The sequence below is a fragment of the Gadus macrocephalus genome, chromosome 20 (genome assembly GCF_031168955.1).
Source record: "Gadus macrocephalus chromosome 20, ASM3116895v1".
NCBI classification, from domain to species: domain Eukaryota; kingdom Metazoa; phylum Chordata; class Actinopteri; order Gadiformes; family Gadidae; genus Gadus; species Gadus macrocephalus.
In genome coordinates this window covers 13,261,493-13,283,746 of record NC_082401.1, presented here as the reverse complement: position 1 = coordinate 13,283,746, position 22,254 = coordinate 13,261,493, and the positions used below count along the sequence as shown (strand labels likewise).

General features: G+C 53.9%; 1 protein-coding gene across 1 annotated transcript; it reads left to right on the top strand.

Annotated features, from left to right (window-relative positions):
• Positions 1–166: 166 nt before the first annotated feature.
• Positions 167–19,283, top strand: cog3 (component of oligomeric golgi complex 3). Its single transcript, XM_060039632.1, is given in 24 exon segments — positions 167–410; positions 961–1,107; positions 1,208–1,269; positions 2,222–2,387; positions 3,197–3,271; positions 3,967–4,059; positions 4,556–4,681; positions 4,771–4,851; positions 4,994–5,037; positions 5,749–5,875; positions 6,737–6,828; positions 7,421–7,560; positions 8,984–8,998; positions 9,001–9,143; positions 11,015–11,123; positions 11,572–11,690; positions 12,647–12,736; positions 15,030–15,150; positions 15,616–15,704; positions 16,070–16,204; positions 16,531–16,606; positions 16,764–16,891; positions 17,359–17,457; positions 17,891–19,283. Coding segments are annotated over 24 exon segments (2,475 nt in total). The 5' UTR covers positions 167–242; the 3' UTR covers positions 17,921–19,283.
• The last annotated feature ends 2,971 nt before the right edge of the window (positions 19,284–22,254 follow it).

Below are 22,254 nucleotides of genomic sequence, written 5' to 3'. Positions count from 1 at the left end.
AAATGGGGAAAAAAGAGAAAATAAAAACTTTTACGGACATATTCTTGCGCATATTTGACCGCTTCTCTAGCCCACCTGTGTCCCGCTGATTGGTCAGATCCTCCATTCACAACCACAGCAGAAAGGTCGCGAGCTCCGAACTCACGACGCGGCGCTTTAAACACGCCCCGCCCCCTTTCCCGGAACAGGAAGTAACCATCCGCTGCTGACGTTGTTGATAGTGTCCGAGTACGAAATAAGCTATGGCGTCCACGGATCCGTCCCTGTTGGACATCACGGACAAAGACGTGCGAGAGAAGCTGTCGCTGTGGGACCGCCGCGGCGAGCCGACCGCCCCGCTGACCGACGCGCAGAGCGACTCGGTGGCGGAGGTCCGAGCTGCCGCGGAGATCCTGCCCGTCCCATCAGAGGTGAGACGTGCTAAGCACTGTCCTAATGCATGTCCAGCTCCCCATTTGGGTTGTCTACCATGTATTTACAACTTGATGTCTGTAATTAGTTCACCCTCCACTCTAAAGTGTGGCTGTGTTGTGCCTGGTGGCTATGGTACTGTACTGGTCCCAGTCTATCGCAGGTAATACTGGAGAGATTAGACTCTGCCACGTTGGGTCGCCAATGTTGCCAACCTGCAAAGAGGAGAAGGGTTAATGGTAAAAGGACCACCTTTACACAGCGTTTTTTATAACTAGTGGCCACTGAAAGCGCTTTACAATACTGCCTAACATTCACCGATTCATGCAAACATTCACACACCGACAGCGGAGTCAACAACACAAGGCGACAGCCAGCTCGTCAGGAGCAGCCAGGGTTTAGGTGCCTTGCTCAGGGACACCTCGACACTCAGCTAGGAGGAGCCGGGGATCGAACTAACGACCTTCCGGTTACCAGCCAACCCGCTCCACCTCCTGACCCATCTAACCGAAGCACGTGTGTGTGTGTGTGTGTGTGTGTGTGTCCCAGCTCCCGATCGAGGACCTGTGCAGCCTGTCCTCGCGCTCGCTTCACTCCCCCTTCAGCACCACCGTGCCCGACTCCACTGAGGACGTCCTGCTGAAGGGCTTCCAGATGCTGGACATGGAGAACGCCCGGATAGAGACCGCCCAGCAGGTGCGTCTCCCCACCCACAGACGCGGGGATCAGGTGGCCGGGTGCCGCGCCGTGTGAACGGCCGCAGTAACACTGCTGTGATCGCTCTGCTCTTCCGCAGTTCTTCTCCTGGTTCGCTAACCTGCAGACGAAGATGGATCTGGAGGAGGGGGAGCAATACAGGTGGGACATTGTGTTCAACATGCTGATCGATTTAAGCACGCTGAGGATGTCAAGCGTGTGTTCTGATGGACATGGCAGTTAACAGTTGAGGCCAAGGACCTTTTAGCCTCAACGGTTAACCTCAGGCGTGTACATCTATGCCCCATGGCATGGCATTGTCACTGTGATTATTATTATTTTTTTATCTATGTATGCTGGAAACTATGGAAGAGGATTAGGGCCACACATTAAAAAAAAAAAATTATGCTCTTAAATTAAGCTCTGACTTTATTCTCAGAATTCTGAGAATAAAGTCAGAATTCTGACTTTAAAGTCAGAACTACGGGTACCTTCCATTAACCAAATGACTTCTTCTGGAACCCCTGGAACCCGCAAGAAGTCGCTAAGGGAAGACATCTTAGCACAAGTTGGCTAGGGCTACTGGCTACTCTGCGTGTGGTTTCCTCCTACTGCATAAAGCAAAGTGTCTCTCCCACGGAGGTTGGTCCTTACAGGTACCCTCTGCGTGTGGTTTCCTCCTACTGCATAAAGCAAAGTGTCTCCCCCACGGAGGTTGGTCCTTACAGGTAATTCTGACTTTAAAGTTCTAACTTTAAAGTCAGAATTCTGAGATTAAAGTCCGAATTCTGAGTTAAAAGTCAGAATTCTGATTTTAATCTCAGAATTCTGAGAAAAAAGTCATAAATTAAAAAAAAAAATATGAGTGGCCCTGATCCTCTTCCGTGGTACACACTATACATTTCTTTGTTTTATTATTGAATCATTTGTTTTCCATGGGCCGCTGAAACATGTGAATTTCTCATGTACAGGATGAAATAAAGTTCTCATTTTATCCTCATAGATGACAATCGCCTCTCTAGTGTTTTATGCTAGCTCATGCTGAGCGCTACAGTAGGCGCCCCCTGGCCGGTCCGTCGCTGACCACAAGGCTTCTGATCATCCTGGTCCTCAGGAAGACGCGGGAGCACTTCCACTCGTACCAGGAGCAGTGCGACGCCATCCTGGCGGACGTCCACGCGGCGCTGGACCACCTGGACACGCTCCAGAAGCAGTACCTGTTCGTCTCCAACAAGACGGGCACCCTGCACGAGGCCTGTGAGCAGCTGCTGAAGGAGCAGGTGAGGGGGTGAGGGTGAGGGGGTGAGGGGGGCTAGGGAGGGGGGGCTAGGGTGAGGGGGAGAGGGGGAGGGGGCATGGGAGGGGGCTAGGGGGGCGTGAGGGTGAGGGGGCGTTAGGGTGAGGGGTTGTTAGGGTGAGGGGTTGTTAGGGTGAGGGGTTGTTAGGGTGAGGGGTTGTTAGGGTGAGGGGTTGTTAAGGTGAGGGGGCGAGGGTGAGGGGGTAGAGGGTGAGGGGGCTAGGGTGAGGGGCTGAGGGTTAGAGGGGGTGAGGGTGAGGGGGCGAGGGTGAGGGGGCGAGGGGCATGGCTGTTGGCTGAGCTCTGCTGTATATTCCCTTTTTTCATCGGGTCTAAAGTTTGTTTGACTGTGAGCATCTTGCTCTTCGGCAGGTAGTCTTGGCCTGTGTGTGTCTGTGTGTGTGTGTTTAACTTGATTACATTTTTTGTGCGTATATATATTATTTTTTTTTGACGTATTGTAGTGTACATTCTGCTTCCATTCACTTTTGTAATGTAAGCAAGTATTAAATAAAGTTAAAACCGTTTTTATGCCACAGAGCTAAAACACATGCTTTATAGATGGATAGAAGCCAGTGTATCGGCTGTTTTGTGGCCGTTCATTTCTGTTTTCTGGGATGGATTTGGTTATGGTGGTCAGTCCTGAATGACCAAACAGGATTAATCGGCTGTTTGAGAGTCGTGCATCGTAATGGAAACGAACGCACACAACAGTTTGTCAACATCGGCAGAATACATTCTGTGTGGTTGGTCTCTGTTGTTTTCTTCATTTCGCTGTGTTTCTGTCTGCAGGCAGAGCTTGTTGACCTGGCAGAGAGCATCCAGCAGAAACTCTCCTACTTTAACGAGCTGGAGAACATCAACACGGTAGGAACTCCTCATTAGCCCAATGTTGCTGAAACATTTACATCTCATCTTCTAAGCGTGCGTTCACACTAAAAGCTAATATTCACGCCGCTTGTTCACTCGCGAGAGTGCACCAAGATTACTAACGTAGATGATTTGCACAAATTTCCAATCACTCGCGCGAGTGACAGAGGAGGGGCTTACCTCAAATTGTATATTTTGCGTGAACCAGGGTGTTCGCGCCACGCCTTTCATCACACTGCAGGATTTTCTGGAGAACTCATCAGGGCCATGTAATAACCATGGTAATGTCCGGGCTACACCCGTGTGTACCCTGACAGGACGGCTCAGATAAAGGATTCCATTGCTCAACGTGAGTTATCTGGACTGGTTTAGTCCACGTCCCGTCCCCGGGTTCAGACCCTTCATTAGCCTTCAGAGAGGCACCCGTGTCTTTCAGACCGTGACATCTCTGTAAATGGGGTCCCTGCTCTTCACTTCCTGTTAAAACTGACTTGATGTTGCAGACGGCGGCGTTTTGAAACGGTAATCACTGATATTACAAAAAAGCATCCCGGCGTGACGGTTCCCCTTTGAATCAGTAACGCGCAGACCGAACTGCCTCCTGGGGGACAAATGGCTCGGCACCGCCGGACAACGCTCACCTCCCCACCGGCTCCTGTCACTCTGTCTTCTGTCTGTCTGTCTGTCTGTAGAAGTTGAATTCGCCCTCGCTGTCGGTGAACAGCGAAGGCTTCATCCCCATGCTGTCGAAGCTGGACGACTGCATTGAGTACGTGTCTTCACATGTGAGTAGAGGGCTGTTTTCAAATTAATAGTTCATATTATGCATTATGTTGTAGATTAACAATCACAGAATGGTTAAAAATCGGACTTTAATCAGAACCATTTAAACAAAACAATGACCCATTTTGTTAGCTTGTGCATCGTAAGACGGCCTCCGTTAGGGAAGCATAGGAGCATAGGAAGGCTAGGGTACTGATGGGATTCTGGTCATTTGTTTGTAATTAATCGCGACTGCCGTAGTGTTGTGTAGTGTGTATTCGTACAGCAGGACATGGCACAACAAAGTTTCGCTAGCTTAGGGGACGGTATATCAAGGTTGTTGTCGGATTTTACAGTGGCGCAACTCCCCAGAGGCGCCAGGGAACGCCGATACAGAGTATCACCCCAAAACAAATCCCACGATGCACTCTGACGTACGAGCTCTGTCGCACGCAGCCCGCGTTACATAAGCGTTCCCTCAGCAGCGTCTCACCCAGCTGTCTTCCCTCCCACTCCCAGCCCAACTTCAAGGACTACCCGGTGTACCTGGCCAAGTTCAAACAGTGTCTCTCCAAAGCCGTGCACTTCATGAAGAGCCACGTCGTCAACACCATGCACAACCTCACCAGCCAGCTCACCAAGCGGGTAAGTCATCACCGTGGCAGTCATCACCGTAGTGCTGCGCCTCCACTCCGGTGGGATTTCAAAGCTGTCACTCTCCATCCTCCTCACAGGACCCTCTGGGCCTGGCCAACGCAGACAATGCCTTCACCCTGTACTACGTCAAATTCAGAGCGGCTGCGCCCAAAGTCAGAGTAAGCACAATGTCGATTCCTCTAGTTTTCCCCCTCCTCCTCCTCCTCCTCCTCCGCTCTCTGTGTTTCTCCTGAAATCATTCTTTGCCCATAAATGTTTGAAGGCTGAAAGCGGTTGTTCGTAACGCCTTTGCTTTTGCAGACGCTGATCGAACAGATCGAAGAACGGGCGGACAAGATCCAAGAGTACGTACAGACGCTCCTTATCAGAGGTCATCAGATCCATAACCGCGGCTCCTCCGTTCGTACCGAGAGGAGCAGACGCCTCCGTGTCGTTTTGAATAAAGACTTTGATGAGAAATGGGTTTAACAGCTCGGCAGCCCAACGTTAAGCCCTCCTCATCCCCTGATCTGATTCCTTTAGACTCAGCCCCAGTGTTACCACTCCTATTTATTTTAAATTATTTTAATTGATTGAACATCTACATTTACATTTAGGGCATTTAGCCGACGCTTATATTCAAAGCGACTTACACTAAGTCTATTTGGCAGGCGAAAGAGAAAACGGCAATATATCGTTGTCTGTACAGTAAGGATGTTCACTGAAACAATCACTAGGTTAACCCTTTCCCTGTGTACAACAACGATAGCGAGGATAAGACAGTACACGATGCAAAGTAATGTTTTTAAGTGCAATGACGTACAATAAGTGCGTACATTGAGTGCCAGGACGTCTAACCAACCCTCAGTGTGTAAGAGGGGTTGGGGGGGGGGGGGGGGGGGGGGGGCGGTGGCTATCCAGAGTCGAGGTGCACTCTGAACAAGTGAGTCTTGAGTCTGTAGCGGAAGCTGTTGAGCTCATCTGCCGGGAGCCTGTTCTATATATTCCTTCAATTATTTGAATTGATTGAGCGTGCCCCTGACGATGTCGTCGTCTCCCCCCCCCCCCCCCCCCAGGTACCACAACCTGCTGGAGGCGGTCCACCAGTGTTACCTGGACCAACGAGAGCGCTTGCTCAGCCCCAGTATCACCTCCACCATCACCGACCTGACCAGCCAGAACAGCAAGGACCACTGTGCCCTGGTCAGCCCCTGCAGCCTCACCGGGGCTAGAGCTAGCATCACACACTGCGGTTATCGTTTGCGTCTTTTAAAAGGTCCCCTGAAATGCCACCAGGTGTGAGCGTGGTTAGCCGTTGCAAGCCGTTGCAAGCAACGTTTGCTGCAGTCCACCGGGCAGGCTGGTAGACTGATCTATCCAGCGTACATCTAGGTGGGAACAGAGCTGAGACGGAGCCAGATTATCGAAACGGCTTGTAACGGCTGATCACACTCACACCTGGTGGCATGTCGTGGGTCCTTCTAAAGGGGCTGACGCGGTGTGGAGTGGTTTTAACACCTGTCGCTGTCCATCTGAGCATGCAGGCGAGGGTCATGTTTTATTGGCCGGGGGATTGTCGAAGGTTGTGTGTGTTACGGGTTCATTTCCCGCTGTCTACCTCTAGAGGGCATCTTGCTCAAGGGCGCGTAACGCTTGACCTGCTCTTTAATAACCCGTATTAAAAATACGTTTATTTGTATTGAACATCTCCTAAAAATTCAGATAGCATGCCTAGATACGTTTAAAATGTCTGTAATTTCACAACAGGAATCTGTCTTTTGAGGCCTGTGTGTGTCTGGGTGTGTGTGTGTGTCTGTGTCTGGTTGTGTGTGTGTGTCTGTGTGTGTGTGTGTGTGTCTGTGTCTGGTTGTGTGTGTGTGTGTGTCTGTGAGTGTGGGTCTGGGTGTGTGTGTCTGTGTTTGGGTGTGTGTGTGTGTGTGTGGCTGTGTGTGCCTATGTCTGGGTGTGTGTCTGTGTGTGTGCTTGCTGCCGTGGAAGACTCCGGAGCCGCTGACCTTATTAACTTTATTAACTCTGTGACTCCTCCCCTCTACTTCCTGATAGGTCCGCAGTGGCTGTGCCTTCATGGTCCACGTCTGTCAGGACGAACACCAGCTCTACAACGAGTTCTTCAGCAGACCCTCCCCCCGCCTGGAGTAAGACCCCCCCACCCCATTACTGGCCTGTTAACTAGTTCTGGCTGGCTGGCTGGCTGGCTGGCTGGCTGGCTGGCTGTCTCTCGCTCTCGCTCTCGCTCTCGCTCGCTCTCTCTCTCTCGCCCCCTCGCTCTCTCTCTCGCCCCCTCTCTCTCTCTCTCGCCCCCTCTCTCTCTCTCTCGCCCCCTCTCTCTCTCTCTCTCGCCCCCTCTCTCTCTCTCACCCCCCTACCTTAACTGAACCTTACTGTTTGTTCAGACGCAGGCTGGCTCAGTTATCTGATCAGTGCCATCAAATTACTGGGATTTGACTCCTCACACACGGGCGTGTGTGTGAAGTATCGACGCCAGTCCTAGACGGCAGATCATTCCCCTATTTGAGCAGATGTGTTGCGTTACTAAGCAAACACGTCCAACGTGTCGAGGAGTCAGACGACAGCAGGCATTACATGCACATCAAAACCCTTAAAGGAGCAGTACTTATTCCCTCCACTTCAACTACTTTTGATGCACTGAACATGATGTACTTATTAATCAGTAGCAACGCTTTTATTGTGAAAGTGTGCACTAAAAGGTGCGTGTCTCTCCTTCAGCGAGCTGCTGGAGAAGCTGTGTCTGTCGCTGTACGACATGCTGCGGCCACTCATCATCCACGTCATCCACCTGGAGACGCTGTCGGAGCTCTGCGGAATCCTGAAGAACGAGATGCTGGAGGACCACGTCCACAACAACGGTACGACCCGGGACGCCCCATGTGTAAATGTGAATGTCCCGAATGTAGAGGGGGGCGGGACATTCACATTTACATTTAGGGCATTTCGTGTAGATTTCACCACCAGTTTTGCATCTCTTCATTTCTCTATTTTTTATTATTTGAATTGATTAAACATTGACATTTTCATTTAGGGCATTTAATAGACGCTTTTATCCAAAGCGTCGGACAATAAGTACATTTGTCAGAAGAAAGAGAAACGAAATTACATTTTCGGTACAGTAGAAGTACTGTTTTTGAGTGCAAGGACGTACATTATACATTGAGTGCATTCAAGGCGGGGAAGGGGGAGAATATCGACAGGCTTCGGTCAGTGGGCGGAGCATTGAGTGTTTGCTCAAGGTGTTTTAAAATGAAGCAGTCAGCTGACTCAAAACGGCTTGTAACGGCTAATCTCACCACACCTGGTGGTCGGTCATGGGACCTTTAATGTGATCACGGAGCGGAACCTAATCGAAGCAGACCTTAGCCGTAAATAAACATATTTCTCGATAAATCTTGCACCTCACATTTTCTGCAGATGATGGCAATGCGGACGTGTGTTTTGATCGGATTACCTCGTATCTGAGCGGTCTGTGACCGAAAACAAAAAACACAGAGCTCAAAACAAATCCGTCTTTCTCTTCGAAGGACGTCTTCTGTCTCGGCCGACCGAAATCTAACCGACTTCTTTCAGCAGTATGCTGCCCCCTTTATGCACACACGGGAATTGCATCACATGCGTATTTGAATTCCCCTGCAGGCTGATGCGTGAGGACGCCTGCGTATTGTCTTAGCTAAACGGAGGCCGGGCGGTTTGTCACCGGAGGAGCGCCAACATACGCCTCTCCTCCCGCTCTAAATTAATCTGTAATCTCCCGTACCGCCCAGTCACTCATTCAGAACTCAATCGGGTCAACCTTGGCAGTGAATGATTCCTCCCACGAGGCCTCGTTACGTCTCCCTGACCTCTGCTGGCGTCCATACGCCTCCTCTCATCTCACACGCACGCCCATCAGCGGGCACGATGCAGTCATTACCCCGTACACGCGTAAATAAATAAGACAATGGCGTCTGCCGGCCCCCAGCGGTTAATTACAACCGACAAGACTGTCCCCATCCGGAGCTGGCTTGATTTAGTGTGTGTGTGTGTGTGTGTGTGTGTGTGTGTGTGTGTGTGTGTGTGTGTGTGTGTGTGTGTGTGTGTGTGTGTGTGTGTGTGTGTGTGTGTGTGTGTGTGTGTGTGTTGGCATGCGTGTGTGTGTGTTGGCATGCGTGTGTGTGTTGGCATGCATGTGTGTGTTGGCATGCATGTGTGTGTGTTGGCATGCATGTGTGTACGTTGGAATGCATCTGTGTACCTGTGTGCGTTGGCATGCGTGTGTGTGTCTGTGTGTGTGTGCAGCGGGCCAGTTGGGGGCCTTGACGCGGTGGTGAAGCAGATGCTGGAGGACGTGCAGGAGAGGCTGGTGTACCGGACCCACATCTACATCCAGACGGACATCACGGGCTACAACCCCGCGCCCGGAGACCTGGCCTACCCAGAGAAGCTGGAGATGATGGAGGCAAGCCGCCGTGGTCCCGTGGAGCTCTTAGAGGAGTTTCGGGGGAGATTTAGGGGCCGTTATTTGAGTGGGGTTTGTTAGAGATGCCCAAGCCACCCGTCAGCCATTAGTGAGTGAAATGCACTGTGAGAACGCGGCCGTAAACCAGTGGTGCAGAACGCAACACTCCTCGACGGGGGGGTGGGGGGGGGGGGGCGAGGGGGGGGGGGGGGCGAGGGGGGGTATGTTTCCCCGGGTTGTTTATTACAAAAATCGTTGCTCTTGCTTCCTCTGTTTTCTGCCCTCTGTCTCTAAAAGTCTCGAGTCCTTTTTTAAAGCAGCTTTAAATAATAATAACCTGAAGAAAACAGATGTCTAGTTCTTTACACTGCAGCGAGGGGCGACTCAGACAATTAGAAACGCTTTTGTGTGGTGAAACAGCGTTGCCTCCGGCTCCTGGTAATGTTGTTGCACTGCTTCTTCTTAATTGTTCAAATATTAATAACAATTCGCCGGACTATATATAGTTAGCTTAATTATGTGCCGCTGCCGTTGCGATGCCCATGCATCATTGATGGCGTGGGAACCACATTAGCGAGCCGTCGGCCGCTAACACTGGCCCACTTGAATGGATTCCTGTCCCCGTTTGAGAAACACAAAGTAAGTGGCGGTGTGTTTCTGACACGTCGATATAAAGGACACCGGGCCGCGTGATTTGTAGTCTCGGTACGAGCGCCTCTTTTTATATCGTCTTTGTAGGGCGAGACGGCAGTAAGACCTCAAGGATTTCAATTTCTCGGCAGTTAACATTGAAGCTTAAAAGCTGAAAGATAAAGACAGTGCGGCACCTGATGCAGTCGGTGGTCCCTCTCCCGTCTCTCTGTCTCTCCTCCTCCTCATCCGGTGGTCCCTCTCCCCTCTCTCTCTCTCCTCTTCCTCATCTGCTGGTCTCTCTCCTCCTCCTCCTCATCCGGTTGTCCCTCTCCCCTCTCTCTCCTCCTCCTCCTTATCCAGTGGTCCCTCTCCCCTCTCTCTCTCTCTCCTCCTCCTCATCCGGTGGTCCCTCTCCCCTCTCTCTCTCCTCCTCCTCCTCCTCATCCGGTGGTCCCTCTCCCCTCTCTCTCTCCTCCTCCTCCTCCTCCTCCTCATCCGGTGGTCCCTCTCCCCTCACTCTCCTCTTCCTCATCCGGTGGTCCCTCTCCCCTCTCTCTCCTCCTCCTCCTCCTCATCCGGTGGTCCCTCTCCCCTCTCTCTCCTCCTCCTCCTCCTCATCCGGTGGTCCCTCTCCCCTCTCTCTCTCCTCCTCCTCATCCGGTGGTCCCTCTCCCCTCACTCTCCTCATCCGGTGGTCCCTCTCCCCTCTCTCTCCTCCTCCTCCTCCTCATCCGGTGGTCCCTCTCCCCTCTCTCTCCTCCTCCTCCTCCTCATCCAGTGGTCCCTCTCCCCTCTCTCTCTCCTCCTCCTCCTCATCCGGTGGCCCCTCTCCCCTCTCTCTCTCCTCCTCCTCCTCATCCAGTGGTCCCTCTCCCCTCTCTCTCTCCTCCTCCTCCTCATCCGGTGGCCCCTCTCCCCTCTCTCTCCTCCTCCTCCTCCTCATCCAGTGGTCCCTCTCCCCTCTCTCTCTCCTCCTCCTCCTCATCCGGTGGTCCCTCTCCCCTCTCTCTCTCCTCCTCCTCCTCATCCGGTGGCCCCTCTCCCCTCTCTCTCTCCTCCTCCTCCTCATCCAGTGGTCCCTCTCCTCCTCCTCCTCGTCCTCCTGTCCCTCGCACCTCTCTCTCGTTCCCCTCGCTCCCTCTCCCTCCCCCTCCTCCTCGTTAACCCCCGCCCCGCCTCTGCTCTGCTCCTTAACGTCATTAACGGGGGTCGTGGGTGGTGTTGTTTGGGCTCCACAGAGGATAGCCCAGAGCCTGAAGGAGGAGCAGATCAAGCTGCTGTCCCAGGAGGCCTCCTTCTCCGACGTCCGCCTGGAAGACCCCGGCTCGCGGCGGAGCAGCACCGCCAGTACGACACCTCCTTTTGGTTCCTCCTCCTGACTCTCACTTTTTTCCAATCGGTCCATCTGAGCCCCCGTAACGTTCCCTATATAAGGTGTCACCATTTTAGTAGTGTTGTCCAAAATGTGAGCGTACAACTCTGGTTCCCTTATGTAGTGCACTAATTAATACCCATAATGCACCGTGAAATACAACAGATGGGCCCACTTACTCCCACGCTAAATCCCATGATGCACGGCGGTTTTATTTGTCATTGGATTCACCCAATCAATAGGCTCCGGCACACACTGGTTCTTTATGCTAATGAGCCGTCACTGAATGACGTCCTGGATTGTGTGTCCCTTTGTTTATGTCCCTAACACCTCTGGCCTTGTTAATACCAGCAACACGTCTCGGCTGGTTCCCGGTGCGTGATTAGTGTTGATACGTTGTTTTGTTGCGTCTCTTCCCGGTAGGCGTGACGGAGGCGTCGCGGATGCAGGCCTCCATCTCCCCGGCTGACCTGCACGGCATGTGGTACCCCACGGTGCGCCGCACGCTGGTCTGCCTCTCCAAGCTGTACCGCTGCATCGACGTGAGTGGCCCCTGCCTCCTGCCCCGGCCCCAGCCCCGCCCTCCAGCCCAAGCCACGCCCCCTCCGTAACGAGGAGACCCCTCCGTAACGAGGAGACCCCTCTGTAACGAGGAGACCCCCTCTGTAACGAGGAGACCCCTCTCTTACGAGGTGACCCCTCCCTAACGAGGAGACCCCGCCCTAACGAGTTGACCCCTCTCTAACGAGTTGACCCCTCTCTAACGAGTTGACCCCTCTCTAACGAGTTGACCCCTCTCTAACGAGGTGACCCCTCCCTAACTAGGTGGCCCCTCCCTAACGAGGAGACCCACCCCTCCCTAACGAGGTGACCCACCCCTCCCTAACGAGGTGACCCACCCCTCCCTAACGAGGTGACCCACCCCTCTCTAAAGAGGAGACCCCTCCCTAACGAGGTGATCCCTCCCTAACGAGGTGACCCCTCCCTAATGAGGAGACCCCTCCCTAATGAGGAGACCCCTCCCTAAGAGGTGACCCCTCCCTAACGAGGTGACCCACCCCTCTCTAACGAGGGGACCTCTCCCTAACGAGGTGACCCCTCTCTAACAAGTTGACCCCTCTCTAACGAGGTGACCCCTCTAACGAGGTGACCCCTCTGTAACGAGGAGACCCCTCTGTAACGAGGAGACCCCTCCCTAACGAGGGGACCCCTCCGTAACGAGGTGACCCCTCTGTAACGAGGAGACCCCTCCCTAACGAGGTGACCCCTCTAACGAGGTGACCCCTCTGTAACGAGGAGACCCCTCCCTAACGAGGTGACCCCTCCCTAACGAGGTGACCCCTCTCTTAACGAGGAGACCCCTCCCTAACGAGGTGACCCCTCTCTAACGAGGTGACCCCTCTCTAACGAGGTGACCCCTCCCTAAAGAGGAAACCCCTCTCTGCTGGTTCCCGGTGGTTCTGACGTGTGTGTCTGTGTTCCTTTTTGTGTTCCCCAGAGAGCCGTGTTCCAGGGTTTATCTCAGGAGGCGTTATCGGCCTGTATCCAGTCGCTGCTCAAGGCCTCGGACATCATCCTCAAGAATAAGGTGAGCAGGGCACAGCCTTGTGTTCTAGCGGTGTTGTCGTGTTGTAGCACCGCCTCGTGTTGTAGCACAGCCTCGTGTTGCAGCACAGCCTTGTGTGGTAGCAGAGCCTTGTGTTTTCGTTTAGTCTCTTGTGTTGTTGTGGTGTCCGGGTGCGGCAGGGCCTCTGCTCCACTGCCTCAGCTTCCACTCTCCGCCCTTGTGCCGTTCCTGCCGAAATAAATAAGCCAGACCAGAGAGGCTGAACGGTTTCTCTGTGGCCTGATAATGTTTTAATGAGGCGTTTGACTGCGCCGCCTTAATGAGGTCGCGGCCGGCATCGTCTTTTACCCGGGACGTTAACGAACGCTGTCACGCGCTCTACGGAGCGTTCAGCCCGTTGCTTCTCCATTCTTTGTTTATTGGGTCCGCTCACCTTCAAACCCACGGTCGATATCAGCGGGGCTGGCCGCGCCCTGAACGCACGCAGCCCGCCGTCTACGGAGGGCTCCTCTCATGGCGGCTCTCCAGCGTTCGAGTCTTTTACCGCCGTTTAAGCCAGTCGCTAAACAACAAACGTGGGCCGCCGCCCTCTTTTGTCTCCACATCGATCGCGTCCCCGTTATGGGGCCGTCGCTAATCCCGGCTTATCGCCCCCCCAGAAAAGAATGACCCCTTTTCTCCTCTCTTGTATCCCCCACAACGCGGTTAAGCTTAGCGATGCCCTTCAGAGTAGCTACCGGCCGCTACAGGTCTGCTCTAGGTCTCGGGTCTGCTCTAGGTAGGGCTGGGCGATATATCGAATATATGCGATGTATCGCAAGATGTTCTCCAGGGGATGTATAAAATGCCCCTGTCGCGAACATCGAATACAAATTGGCTCGTTATCTGTTTATTTTTGCCGCCGCCGGCATTCTCATTGTGCGTTCACACCAAACGCAACGGGGCGACAAAATTCTGTATAAAGTGAATGTAGTTTTCGACTCGCAACCCACTGGTTGCGAGTCTGCGAGATTCTCATGGACGCGCGTGTGTGACGTAGTCTGGACGGCGCGCTGCTGTAGGTGTGTGTGCCTCCGACCGGTGAGGGAGAACAGCGAGAGAGAGAAAAAATGATGGAAACTGATGACTTGGTTTTGAAAAAGAATAGCATTGGATCCGTCGTCTGGCAGTGTATATATAATAATTATTATGCAAACAGTTAATAAATAATTAACGGTTTGAATGAATGCTGTGTTGGTAAATCTAACTTGCTGTGATTTTCCTTTTCTTATGTGCAAGTTCTAAATTGTTCCAATACAAAGCACTAATAAGTTTAAACAATATGTTGTTTCATGTAATCTACATGCAGACTTATATTTCAGGAATACTAGAATTATTACTGACGTAACATTATGCCAGACATGGTTGAATCGAGCATTTATGATGTGCTCTAGAGGAGATTGAAAATATATCGAGATATATATATCGTGTATCGAGATATAGTAAAAAAATATCGAGATATTCATTTTGGCCCATATCGCCCAGCCCTAGCTCTGGGTCTGCTCTGGGTCTGCTCTGGGTCTGCTCTGGGTCTGCTCTGGGTCTGCTCTGGGTCTGCTCTAGGTCTGCTCTAGGTCTGCTCTGGGTCTGCTCTAGGTCTGCTCTAGGTCTGCTCTAGGTCTGCTCTAGGTCTACTCTAGGGCTGCTCTAGGTCTGCTCTAGGTATGCTCTAGGTCTCAGGTCTGGTCTAGGTTTGCTCTAGGTCTCAGGTCTGCTCTAGGTCTGCTCTGGGACTGCTCTAGGTCTGCTCTAGGGCTGCTCTAGGTCTGCTCTAGGTCTCAGGTCTGCTCTAGGTCTGCTCTAGGACTGCTCTAGGTCTGCTCTAGGGTCTGGTCTAGGGTCTGCTCTAGGTCTGCTCTGGATCTGCTCTAGGTCTGCTCTGGGTCTGCTCTGGGTCTGCTCTAGGTCTGCTCTGGGTCTGCTCTTGGTCTGCTCTACGTCTCAGGTCTGCTCTAGGGCTGCTCTAGGTCTGCTCTAGGTCTGCTCTAGGTCTCAGGTCTGCTCTAGGTCTGCTCTAGGTCTCAGGTCTGCTCTAGGTCTGCTCTAGGTCTCAGGTCTGCTCTAGGTCTGCTCTAGGGTCTCAGGTCTGCTCTAGGTCTGCTCTAAGGTCTCAGGTCTGCTCTAGGTCTGCTCTAGGTCTGCTCTCAGTCTGCTCTGCTCTAGGTCTGCTCTAGGTCTGCTCTGCTCTACTTCTGCTCAAGGTCTCAGGTCTGCTCTAGGTCTGCTCTAGGTCTGCTCAGAGGTCTTCTCACACCACTGCCCCACCCCTCCACAGACTCAGGTAGACGGGCAGCTCTTCCTGATCAAACACCTGCTGATCATGCGCGAGCAGATCGCCCCGTTCCACACCGACTTCGCCATCAAGGAGATCTCCCTGGACCTGAAGAAGACCCGAGGTGAGTCCGGCGGCGGCGGGCAGTGCCCGTCACCTTGTCACGGTCGCTAAGTGACCGCCGCCCATAACGCTCACTGGGCCGCCGTTAAGGCCGGGGGGGGGGGGGTGACTGGCCATTCAGAGTCCCTGTAATGTACATAAACCACAAGGCTCTGGGAGACGGAGGAGGGAGGGTAAGGGTGGGGGGAGGGGGGAGAGAGTGTGGGAGGGGGGAGAGGAAGAGGAAGATGAGGGAGGGGAGGGGGAGAGAGGTGGGGGGAGGTAGGGAGGTGGAGTAGGGGAGGGAGATTGGAGAGAAGGGGAGGTAGACATGGGCCTCCTTTCCCATTCCCCGGTGCGCTGCCAAGGTTATTATTACCCAGCAGCACTAGGGGGCACTGTCAGGCTTCGCCAGCCCATCATGTAATCCTGTTTTTTTCAGCTTTTTTTTTTCTCCGCCTCCCCCGTTTTTTTTTTTTTTTTTCAGACGCTGCCTTCAAAATCCTCAACCCCAAGGCTGTTCCCAAATTCTTCCGACTTAACAGTCACAACGCCATCCTGGAGTTCCTGTTGGAGGTAAGAGCGCGTCTCCTCCCCAGCCAGACGTTTGCTGGGCTTTGATAGCAACCCCTGCTCAGGCAAACGACACTTGATACCATAAAGCTTGAGTGTGAGTGTGTGTGTGTGTGTCTGTGTGTGTATATGTATGTGTGCGTGTCCCTCTCTTCCATCTCTCCTCCCCCTCCCTCCTTGTGTGTCCCTCCTTCCCATCTCTCCTCCTCCTCCTCCTCCTCCTCCTCCTCCTCCTCCTCCTCACACATCCCTCCTCCTCCTCCTCACACATCCCTCCTCCTCCTCCTCCTCACCCATCTCTCCTCCTCCTCCTCCGCCCTCCTCCCCCTCCTAACCATCTCTCCTCCTCCCCCCTTTCCCCCCCCCAGGGGACCCCAGAGATCAAGGAGCACTACATTGACTCTAAGAAGGACGTGGATCGCTACCTGAAGCTGAGCTGTGAGCAGTTCATCCAGCAGCAGACGCACATCTTCGTAGGAACTCTGGAGGAGCTGCTTGCCAAGGTAGCGCCTGACCTTCAGCTGCTGAGGGTGTGTGTGTGTGTGTGTGTGTGTGTGTGTGTGTGTGTGTGTGTGTGTGTGTGTGTGTGTGTGTGTGTGTGTGTGTGTGTGTGTGTGTGTGTGTGTGTGTGTGTGTGTGTGTGTGTGTGTGTGTGTGTGTCTTTAACCTTCGCAGACTGTAGTTTAGGATAATGAGCTGATCACAGGGAAGTGGCACATTTCCACCGGGAGAATGTCAAGTCGGGGCCAATCGATGAGGGGGGGGACGCTCTGTTCAGGGGTTATGGATCCGCCTCGTCTGAGCGCTGTCGTTTGTTGTTTGTGCTCAGGTTGCGGCTCTGAAGACCATGGCCATCGAGGGCGGGCCCACGTACAACCTGTCGCAGCAGCCCTGGGCCCAGCCAGGTACCCACCCCCCCCACGCCGAAGTGGCGCCGCCCTCGTAACTCAGGGGCCCGCTGTGGCTTACACGGCCGTCATATCACTCTGTGTTTTATTGTGTTTGTGTCGGGCGGAGTCCCCGCCATTCCTCTTACGGTCATATCTTTCTTACTGTTTGCAGCCAAGATCAACGAGATAGTGACGGCGACCTACCGCGTGATGAAGGGCAAGCTGCCGGCCACGCTGCAGAGCATGTCTCTGTACCTGGCCAACAGGGACACCGAGTTCATCCTCTTCAAGCCCGTCAGGGTGGGTGTCACGAGACCGGCCCCACTTAATCCTGTGTGTGTGTGTGTGTGTGTGTGTGTGTGGGAGGAGCCTTTGTCCTCTCCTTTGTTCCCTGCTCAAGTGGCGGCTAACTGAATCTCGACGAGAGAAACTAATTTACACCGTTGACATGGCAACAAGATCATGCGGGGTGGGGGCCGGGCGCTAAAATGCATCATGTCTTATTTTTTTGTCCTCTAATTTCAGTCATCTGCCCCACTTTGTTTTGCTTTAAATTGTGTTTTGATTGAGTCTCACGGTTCTCATGCGATCCGGGGCTCCCGAACAGACACATGAGAACCGTGAGACTCAATCAAAACACACTTTAACCCAAACAAAGTGGGCCGGCTCACCGCCGCTGATTGCGGCTTTGATGACACAATCATGTGAATGTTGTTGTTTGTGTTTTTGTCTGTTGTTGTTGTGGTGGTGGTGGTGGTGCCCTCCAGAACAACATCCAGCAGGTGTTCCAGAAGGCCCACGCCCTGCTGCAGGAGGAGTACAGCGGGGAGGACCTCCAGATCATCGCCTGCCCCTCCATGGAGCAGGTGAGCCCGCCGCCGCCCTGCCCTGCCCTGGAAGCCCGCTGCTTAGGAACACACACACGTACCGTCGCACACACACACACACACACACACACACACACACACGGCCCAACGCACGCACGCACGCAAACGTCCCCCGCACGCACACACAGACTCACAAACACGTCCCCCTCAGGCATGCACACACATGCAGACACACACACACACAGACACACACACACATGCAGGCACACACACAGACACACACACAGACACACACGCAGACACACACATGCAGGCACACACACAGACACACATGCAGGCACACACATGCAGACACACACACAGACACACACACACTCTCTGACCTTCAGGTTTTATATGTCTGAGTCGAGGGAGCGGTGGGGTTTGCGTGCTAACGAGCGGCCGTCCCCCCCCCCCCCCCCCTTGTCTGCAGGTTAACCTGCTGCTGTCGGTGAGCAAGTAGCCGGCGGCGACGTAGCGGCGCACGCTGATCGGAGCGGCCGGCACAGCCCAGGGGGCGGGGCTCGCTCCGTCGACCCAGCCTCTAGACACCGGGCTGGGGGCGGGTGGGGGGGGGGGGGGGGGGTCTGAGGACTGCCCGGCCGCAGTGACGACGAAGACGAAGAGGTACGATGGCGAGGAGCACCGAGACATACCCCACCGGCGCGGCCGGGGTTTGGGTTTATACGGTGGACTGCGGTGGAACAGACGCACACGGCGACCGTGGTGTTTCACCGCGGGCCGGGACGGTGGAACGCCTCACGAAGGAGACGTCTGCTGTGTGGGCGGGTTCTCGTCTGAGGGGCGGGTTCTCGTCTGAGGGGCGGGTTCTCGTCTGAGGGGCGGGTTCTCGTCTGAGGGGCGGGTTCTCGTCTGAGGGGCGGGTTCTCGTCGGAGGGGCGGGTTCTCGTCGGAGGGGCGGGTTCTCGTCTGAGGGGCGGGTTCTCGCTTTGAGGGGCGGGTTCTCGCTTTGAGGGGCGGGTTCTCGTCTGAGGGGCGGGTTCTCGCTTTGAGGGGCGGGTTCTCGCTTTGAGGGGCGGGTTCTCGCTTTGAGGGGCGGGTTCTCGCCTGAGGGGCGGGTTCTCGCTTTGGGGGGCGGGTTTTTTCTTTTTGTTTTTTGTCTTTCCTCGGTTCAGTTTCAAATGTACTCTGACATCATAACACTATTGGGAGGGAAAAGGGAAAACTAGAATAAGCAGAGGGTCGACCACGAGGGCGAGGTTTGGGTGAATCGGGTTTGGACAACGGCCCTCCAGCGGGCCCCTGATATAGGCTCCAATGGCCCTTCATCAGGCGGCTAATGGACAACAAGGGGCCCGCACGCGGCCGCCCGCCGCCTAATGGATTCAGGGGCTGAAGGAGACGCAGCCGCCCCCGCCATCACCGCGCCTCTCCTCCTCTCATCTGTAGCCCGTCTGGAGAGAGTTCTGGAAGGATCCCGCTCACCCGGCCGTCACGACCCATCGTCGTGTCACCGTCACTGGGCTTTGTCCGTCTGAGTCCTCCCCGTCTGAATGTAGTCGCTCCGCTGAAGATGATGAAGATGAAGTGTTTGTTTGTTTTTATGTTTTCTACGTTTGTACATGTCCTGCGTCCCCGGTCTGAGCGGGGCTGGGTCGTGGTGGTGGAGGTTTTGCACTCCTGTCGCAACTGAGAAATTGATGAGTAGCTAATGTTTGGTTTGATTGATTTCTTTTCTTATAGGATAAGAGGAGTTTAATATGAAGGCGGCATTATTGACCTGGACTCTGCTATGTAAAGTGGTGTATATACTCAAACTATTTATGAAGCCTTTTGATTAACAAACCCCCAAAAAGTTGGAACAACGTGTTGTCTGCGTCTTTTGTAGAAAGAAAGATATTCAGGTTAGAAACATCTCTGAGCAGATACCCGTAATAGGTTTGCCAACGAACACACCAGGTATACCATTCGGTTGGCTCATCCAGGAAGCCCCACAGCCGACAAAAGAGGGCTCGCGCCTTCATCCCCAATCCATGTCGCGCCATCTGAACAAGTGGTACATAATGACCTTTGACCTTCCCAGAGGAGGCCACCTCTTGACAACCACTGGTGAGGAACCAGGAGCTCTGGAGCAAGGCAGACTTCTGCCCTAGATGGCCCTTTTATGTCTGGCTTCAAGCCTTCAACTTAGTTCACCGGAGACGGCAGCACCACAGTCACAAGACCCCACCAAAGCATAACTCGGGTGTAGATGCTGACTCTGGGTACTGCACGGAGACGCAAAGACAAAGGTGTCACACGGAGGCTTCCTACAGGAGCCAACGCCGACGCTCCGCTACTTAACAGAGCAGACGCCGCTTTGATCCCAGCCTTACATAATGCATCATCGGGAGTCTGCACCCTATTAAACCCTGGCTATATTGATGCAGGGAGAAAAGTCGGGGTGCGTTGGAATCCAGGTGCTTATTATGCACTCCCCCCCCCCCCCCCCCACATCACCTCGGCCGGCAGAATGTCCTGCAATTAGCGGCTAACCTTCCGTCATGCTGCGGTAATTCAATAAGCACGGTGGTAACGGCGTTAGCTGACACCAGACGGCTCCGAAACCTCCCCCCCGCTGAGCCGCACTGTACTCCCGCCAGACCTGAGGGGGTGGAGGTGGAGGAGGAGGGGGTGGAGAGGATGTGGAGGTGGAGGAGGGGAGGGAGGGGGTGGATGTTCTGCTGCTGCCGGTCGTCTCGCCAGCTCTAGCGTCGCCTCTGAGCCCCCGAGTCGCTGAAGCAGCAGCAGACGAGCAGAGTCAGGGTCTGGTTCACCGTGTGGAAGGACAGGAGGAGGAGAGAGACGGGTTCACCCTGCAAGAGGAGGAGGGAGACGGGTTCACCCTGTAAGAGGAGGAGGGAGACGGGTTCACCCTGTAAGAGGAGGAGGGAGACGGGTTCACCCTGTAAGAGGAGGAGGGAGACGGGTTCACCCTGTAAGAGGAGGAGGGAGACGGGTTCACCCTGTGAGAGGAGGAGGAGGAGGGAGACGGGTTCACCCTGTAAGAGGAGGAGGAGGAGGAGGAGGGAGACGGGTTCACCCTGTAAGAGGAGGAGGAGGAGGGAGACGGGTTCACCCTGTAAGAGGAGGAGAGAGACGGGTTCACCCTGTAAGAGGAGGAGGGAGAGGGGTTCACCCTGTAAGAGGAGGAGGGAGACGGGTTCACCCTGTAAGAGGAGGAGGGAGACGGGTTCACCCTGTAAGAGGAGGAGGGAGACGGGTTCACCCTGTAAGAGGAGGAGGGAGACGGGTTCACCCTGTTTGAGGACAGGAGGAGGAGAGGTGGGGGAGGAGGAGAGCTGGGGGTTCACTCTGTAAGAGAGGAGGAGGAGGAGAGACATTGTGGAAGTATCTCACCCCCAGACTAGGAGCTGCTTCCCCCTGCCTTTGTCTGCACCAATTCTACCTTTGATGGCAGACACTGCCGATACCGAATCTAGGGGGAGGATGGTCCAGCGCTGGTGGGGGGGTCTGACTCCCAGCCTGGAGTAAGGTTCGGGGTTCAAAGTCCACCTTCCGCCTGTAGGCAGCCTTCAGCAAGGCACCCTAATGGCCTGCCCGCCTCCGACAGTGTGCTGTGAGTCAGCAGATGTAAGCGACCGCTGAAGGGCTCAGTGGTAAAGGAAGCAGTCAAATGAAATGACGTGATATCACCCACACCTGCACCTCTACCTTCAGCTAGTGGCCTCCTGATACGTGCCTCTTAATGACGTTCATCTGACACTCACTGGTCGGCACTTGTTTAATCACTCGACTAATGAAATTATGGGATATGGTTTAATGGACCCGTAATCACACCAAACCTGTGCGTTTTGGTGACAGGGTAGAAGGTTTTCGTCGCGTAGGAGCACGTAGGAGAACACACGACAACAGCACCGCATCACTGAATGACTTTAAACCGCTTAAGTGAACAGCGAGGTGTTTAACAACATAGTATTTAACAGTTTAATGGCACTGATCGCTTAGTCATAGTGTCAGGGAGGTTCTTTCCTGGACCAGTAGTTCTAAAGGTGCTACAGCGAGTACACATGCAAACTAAAGGCAGAGACTTCTTCCAACTATGGAGAAAGTCATTTGGTCAGCGTAGGCGATATATTTCCATATTCCTGAGTCTTTTTTCTCATAAGTAGTCTGATCCACCCGGTGTCGCCCAGGGAGCGATGTGTCTTCCTGGCAGCGCGGTGGGCCTCGGGAGAGACGGCAGCATATGGCTTCGCCCCGGCGGCGTCGAGGTGCTGCGCTGTTAACTTAATTAAGGCGTCGCGACACGGAGGTGACAAACCGTTCCTAACACCTGATCTCCAGACACCGCGCCTCTGCTTCCTCTGCCGCAGACGAAGAAGATAAAAGACAGATTCTAGTCTTCATCCGAATGTTTCCGACCCTGCTCCAAAGTTGTCCTCCGTTTCCTTTGATTCGCCCGATCCCCCCGATATTACGAAAGACCCCAGATCCTGGTGGTTGATTTAAAAAAAAAATAAAAAAGCTTCTTTTTTTTTCTTTCATTTTTTTGTGATTTTCTTCTTTTTTTTTAACGGCAACGAATTCAATCAGGAAACATTCAACGACGGAACCCCGACAACAGACGAGAGCGACTCCAACCTTTTGATCTGAGCGCCACCGGGTCTCTATCTGTGAGGATTTCTTCAGATAGGCGGACGGGCCCGCGGGTGAGACGGCCGATAACGGCCATGACATCGCGCGTCAGGGTGGAACACAGATGAAAGCGCGGCGCCGGTGTGTGGGAGGCCCCGCAAAGGTCATGCATTTCCATATATAATGTGTGCCGTAATG